This window comes from Bombus fervidus, chromosome 15 (assembly GCF_041682495.2).
Source record: "Bombus fervidus isolate BK054 chromosome 15, iyBomFerv1, whole genome shotgun sequence".
Lineage (NCBI taxonomy): Eukaryota > Metazoa > Arthropoda > Insecta > Hymenoptera > Apidae > Bombus > Bombus fervidus.
Window position 1 is genome coordinate 3338479 of NC_091531.1, and position 6132 is coordinate 3344610.

Below are 6132 nucleotides of genomic sequence, written 5' to 3' on the forward strand. Positions count from 1 at the left end.
TACAACGGAGTATTTTCCTATATTTTTACTTTTTAAGTCTTGAAACGTCCATTTTCATTATCATTTATTATATTTTTCTTCCTTTTTATACGTTCGAAATATTTGCAAATATTAAGAATATTCCATCGTAATTAAGTGCAATTAAACAAAGGAAATAAACGCTTCGAAATTTCATCCTTATCAAATCAAATCTTATCAAATCAAGTATGAAATATCGTTTTATTACGATTTAGATAAAATGTATGTACATTACTCATTGGAAAATTTTTATCATTTTATCCGTTACTTTCGGGTTCTTTTTTAAATGCCTTTGTATTGAACAAAGAAAAAAAAAAACAATAATTTTCAACATGAATTTTTCTTAAGTATTTTAAGGTAATGTTTCTCATTAGAAAAATGTAATTGGATCAAAAATAATCGGAAGAACGCAGCGAGATAAAAACTAGATACAAATTTCTATTCGAAGAACGTTCAATTTACCTTTAATGAGGATTGGAAATAACAGTTACCGGTAAAAATGCTTTCAAATTACTATCTTTTTTCACGTTCTTCGGGGGTTCGTTTCTGGTTACGACTGCGTTGAAGCCATTGTGGTCATCAGCCGTGTAAGTGACTGTTCGAATTGAACCATCCGCTTCGACCACAGAATATTCACCCTTTACCGTGTCACCGTCCCTCTCTTCCCACGCTGACTTAGAATCGCCGGTATATCCATCCAGGACGCCATAATTAAACGAGTATCTTGGATGAGCCTGCAGAAAAATGAGATTCTATGTGAATAAATAGAATTATGCTTCTTGCATAAATAAGATTATACTTCCTACATAGTACTAAAACTTCTTATCCTGAAATAAAAAGGTTTCTTATTTTATAATATCATAAGTTTGTATGACAGTTATACAGAAAAGGGCACACTTTACCGAGTCCAATGATCGTCAAATATGTTACATTATAGAGGGCGACATTCAGAATAACTTTTGCCTATATATGTTACCACCGCTTGGCCTTCGTTTCCGAGATATTCATGAAAATCTTCAATTAAATTTAGTTTCCGTTATACTTCACTCTGGCATATAGCTGGCCAAATTTTTACATAGCCCAGCGTTAACACGACTTAATTTTTATTCTATACGATTTTGTAAGTGTATCGTAAATTCCAGTGTTAAACTCAGTGTTGATCTTGACAACATATTTCAAGCTCATTGGAATCGGTGATACGTGTCCTTCTCTGTATAATTGTCGTTTTTATCGTAATTCAAACAAATGTACTATAAATAACGTTGCTAAAAGTGTCCTTCACAAATTACCGTGAATTCTGCTTCTTTTTCATTTTTTGTATCGGTCGCCACAACGGCAGACGCCGTTTTAAAAATCGGTGGCGCAACGTACACCAACGATGACGTCTTCGGCAATGGTCTGTACGAGATCGGAGTGGAAACTTTCACATAAGTCGGAAGTATTGGTTCTACTTTGCCTCCGATTGATTTAAGGGCGCACGCCACTGGCACTGCTGCCCCACTCGCGGAGATTGCATCGATTGGCGCGCAAGGAAATCTTCTAAATATCAAACAACCGTTTCATTATATAAGATGATTCTAAAGCTTGATGCATTGCTAGCGGTAATAATGAAAATTTGTAAAACTGTGATGGATTATGAAATCTTACTGTTGTAGAACACCAGCAATGATCAGCTTCAGAAAACAACACAAAATCACGATCTGTAAGAGAAAAAAACAAATTGAAAGGAAAATTTGAACAGAAAAAATGGGAATATCTAAATATCTTTGTTATTTGCGTATATATGAAAAAGTTTCTGAGATGAAAGGAGTACGAAGGTTCGACGAAGTAAATATAATGCCAAAGAAAAAAAAGTTTTCTCACTATTACTTTTAAAAATTCTTTTTTAAGTATTCGTACAATAGTACGGTATTATAAAGTAAAATGAATTATAAAAATACACAAATTTTCAAATTCGATATGGCACGTTTCTTCGTTGTCCGATTGATCTGAAATTTTACACAGATACACAGAGAAAAACAATTCGTTGGTCGAAAAATAAGATTCATTCTAATATACATACATAATATTTGTAGGAGCGTTAAGGAGTTTAGAAAAGTTTAGAAAAAGGTTTAATATCTTGGAAGTATAAATATGCGCGAAGTTGCAGCGAAGACACCCGAGAATCTACCGCGCATGCGCAGATTAGATTCTCATTGCACAATGCTACTGCAGTCTTAAGGAGTGCCGCTATTCACATTCAGTGGTTCTCGAGCAACGTTTTGAAATAAAAAACAACCTAAATCCTAAACCTTCGAAACGATTGACATACCAGATGACTAATAAATCAAAAAAGCAATGTAAATGTTCCTTTAACTATAAGAACGCATATCATAGGTCGAAAGAAGTCGAGTCGAACGTGGGAATTGATATTTATATATGTTTCTTGCCAATTGTGAACCGCTACATTAAGCAACCGCACTTTCAACTAGCAACCGCGGGGCCACGAAATAAAAAGTGACCGATACATTTATAAAGATTTATGGAATCGAGTTTTTTTAAGGTAGAGGAATGCATTAAGATTACATAAGTGCGTCAAAAATTCTTTTTCATGCTCTATTATAATCCTTATTGTGACTTGTTTCTTTTTTTTTAAATTTGATAAACCAACTTTTATATCTTGTTATAAAAATATTTATGCATATTCCTTTAAAACGTTTTCTGCGCATCTCTTCTCAAATTTAAAACGATTAACATAAATTATTCGAAATATAATATGTAAAAGGTTTTATCGAAATAATTTAGTACTTAATATCTATTATTTTTTTTAAATTAATTGTATAAATAGTAATCTTCATTTTACCTTGTCGGTAACACTTTTCGAAAACTGCGACTGCATGTTTAGAGAACTATAAAATCAACGTTGTGTAATGAAATTTGCACCAGAGATATACTTCTTAGATTTCTTCTTGTTTTCCCATTAAAGATTATCAATAAATCACATTTTTCTTTTTTCGAAGAAAAAAATATTCTTGATAATTAATTAATTACATACACATAGAGTCTTCTCAAATATTCGCAAATATTTGTACATGTGTATACATTTATGAATAAAACTTAAACGAAATTTTAAGGTCTACTAAAACTTTCACGGCGGTCCTTCAAAGAATAGAACATCAGCATCCAGCTCATCTTTATATACGACTTATACAAGGTGTTAACAATGTTAAACGATTCTTTTCGATACAAAAGTATTTGGTATAATTTTTAATAATTGAAACAATATTTTCAAACAAATTTTGCTTTTTATGTAATTACATATACAATAATTGAATTGTTTTAATCACCCTATATACACGAGAATTTTTATCTATATTGTTCCAATCTTTATGTAAATAAGAAAGAAAATCTAGACAACACTAATAGGGAAAATGAAATTAGAAATTCGCATGATTTATTCTTTATTATGTACAAAATATGATAAATGAGAATTATAGATACTACGATTCTTATAATTTAATTATGTATATGATTAAATTATTTCAAACACCCGGTATGTACGAGAACGTTCACTTACATTGTTTGGGTCTCTCTTGATACAAGGGATGCGCAACATGCAACCGTGGGAACGTCATCACCTGTTGAAACTGATGTTCTTAAACTACCAATGCAATAGCAATAAAATATTTACGATCTCATAATAAATTTAAATTATTTTATATGTTTATCTTTACTCTTAAATATCTATTAATACTCAAGTTTCTACTTATAACTCATTATTCGAATTGCATAGAATAAAAATTTTTATTTGATTATTTATCAAACCAATATGTTAAATAATACCTTTTGGATAGAAAATAGATTTTCTTCTTCTAAAAAGAATTTTTAGAAGAAGTTATTTTTTACGATTATTCACGTAATGTCAAACTTCAAATTAAATAACTTTTTTAAAATTAAATAACTTCCCTCAATTATGTTTGATAATTAGATAATTCCCATTTGCATTCTGTAAATAATTTTGTATTATAAAATACCAAAGATAATATGGAGTAAAAATATTAATATTTTAGAAAAATTTCGGTTTTTTTTCAATTTTCTCAAGTATTTTTTCTATTTTTAAAAATACCATGTGCTTTACAAATTTAAAAGAATTTTCTGTATATCAGAAATAAATTTTTATATTTTTTATTATTTACCAGAAATCAGTTTAGCGAAGTCAGAAGTTAGATTAAAAAGATGATTAAGAAATGTAGGAAAAATTTATTTATTCAATCTCTTTTGATAATTCTTCTGCTCTCTGTCGTGCAGCATCAATTTGCTCTTGAGTTACAGTTGGTTCTAGGCCATACTTTTTTTCTTCTTCTAAAATATACTCCAAGTTTTTAACCTTTTGAGTGAAAAATACCTTTTGCCGTTCTCTTAATTCAGTTTTAAATACATCCAATTTCTGCTGAATAATACCATCGCAGTAATTTTTGGTCAGTTGCCTTAGTGCATTTTTTCTCGACACCGCGCCAAGAACTCTATAATCAATTAAAAGCTAAAGAATTCATATAATAAACAATTTATTATATACAAAAGTATACAATATCTTACTCTGGTTGAGCTACATAAATAAGATTCAAACGTTCAAGAAGCCATTCAAACCGTCTATAATCCCATTTTCGCAAATGTTTAAGCAATTTCCTTCTTTTATCAATTAATTCTTTTAGAAATACTTTGGTTTTTACATTTTTTGGATGCTTTTCCATATATTTTTGAAGGTATTGTATTTCACAAGTCATTGCAGCAACTGAAACAATTTATTTTGTTTGAATATATAACTGGAAAACATCTAGAAATTTTTATAAAATTGTATGTGGTCAATTATATATAAATCTAAATTAACATTAATACTTTCCAGAAATTTATAAAACAAAAGTATACTTACTTTTAACTTCTGTGGAACCTCGATCACAAATATGCCTCTTCACAAGTCCTATTATTCTTTCTCTTTCTAGATATTTAGATTCTTTTTTTGGTTGAAAATCCAAAGTGAATAGTTTCTTTACAATTTCATCTGCACTGCGTTAATAATTGAACAATGATTAATTATCTATATTAGTTGAACTCTTATTTTGAATAAGACACAAAAGATAGGCATAACTAAAGAATATGTATTTTTTAGGATACAAGAACTTTAATAAATGTATTTTTTATCCACTTTTGTGGGATAACAAATCATCTTCTATACAGAACAATAGAAATGTACAATTATTACTTACTCTTGTAGCTCTTTCGAATTCTGGTAATTGTTTTTAATATCTGTAGGTTTTACAGATACTTTTAGTCCCAAATCACCGGTTTGTCGTGGATCTATGCTCGGAATTTTGACTGGCCGTGTCCACTTAATTTTATAATCGTCGATGGTTTGAGCCATTCCACGGCTCAAATAACCTCCAAACATGTAGACATTATTCACTCTTGTGCTTAGTAATTTACAGCAGCTTATTAGCGAATTCATATTTATTTATAAACTATGTATTGCAAACAGTCAAATTAACTACAAATTATAATATATTAATAGATATAAGATATACAATTGTTCAAATGTTATCATTATAGACTATACGCAAATAGAACACATTGCGCATGAACATGATCATTAGCTAAAAGCAAGTTTCCAATCAAGAGTTCACATCTTACCGTGGTGTTCTAATTGAAGTTATTTTTTAAATTACAAAGAGGCTAGTTAGGCATTCGTATTTAAATTTACGAATAAAACTTTTAAAAATCTTTAATTATTTGCATAAATATTTTAAATTCATGAAACTATTACAAATATGTAGGTAGATATTCATTAAAATTCTTTTGAAAGATTTACATTTTTATAAAAAAAAAAAAATATTGAACTACTTGATTATACTAGTATTTTTTACAATTATCAATACATTACATTTTCAAATCTTTGTAATTATCTCTTATAGTTTTCATACCCTCGTTTTATATAAAATTTGAATTCCCGCTTTTAAAAACTGTGTGCTTTGCACATAAGCAGTAACAGTTAGTAAAAGTAAATATGTTTGCGCGCGTAAATGTGTTTAGTATTTATATTATTAATTATTTTATCAGTGATTAGTACAAATTTACATGAAT

General features: G+C 29.1%; 2 protein-coding genes across 2 annotated transcripts; both read right to left on the reverse strand.

The window, feature by feature from the left end:
* Positions 1 to 436: 436 nt before the first annotated feature.
* On the reverse strand, positions 437 to 4000 carry LOC139994974 (uncharacterized). Its single transcript, XM_072018073.1, has 4 exons — positions 2861 to 4000; positions 1666 to 1718; positions 1308 to 1557; positions 437 to 752 (listed from the first exon to the last, which is right to left on the reverse strand). The coding sequence occupies exons 1-4, from the start codon at positions 2894 to 2896 to the stop codon at positions 483 to 485; spliced, it is 609 nt and encodes a 202-aa protein (XP_071874174.1). The 5' UTR covers positions 2897 to 4000; the 3' UTR covers positions 437 to 482.
* A 237-nt stretch (positions 4001 to 4237) lies between these two features.
* Bonsai (28S ribosomal protein S15, mitochondrial) lies at positions 4238 to 5632 on the reverse strand. The gene is made up of 4 exons (XM_072018069.1): positions 5262 to 5632; positions 4928 to 5061; positions 4594 to 4789; positions 4238 to 4520 (listed from the first exon to the last, which is right to left on the reverse strand). The coding sequence occupies exons 1-4, from the start codon at positions 5498 to 5500 to the stop codon at positions 4262 to 4264; spliced, it is 828 nt and encodes a 275-aa protein (XP_071874170.1). The 5' UTR covers positions 5501 to 5632; the 3' UTR covers positions 4238 to 4261.
* Positions 5633 to 6132: the final 500 nt, after the last annotated feature.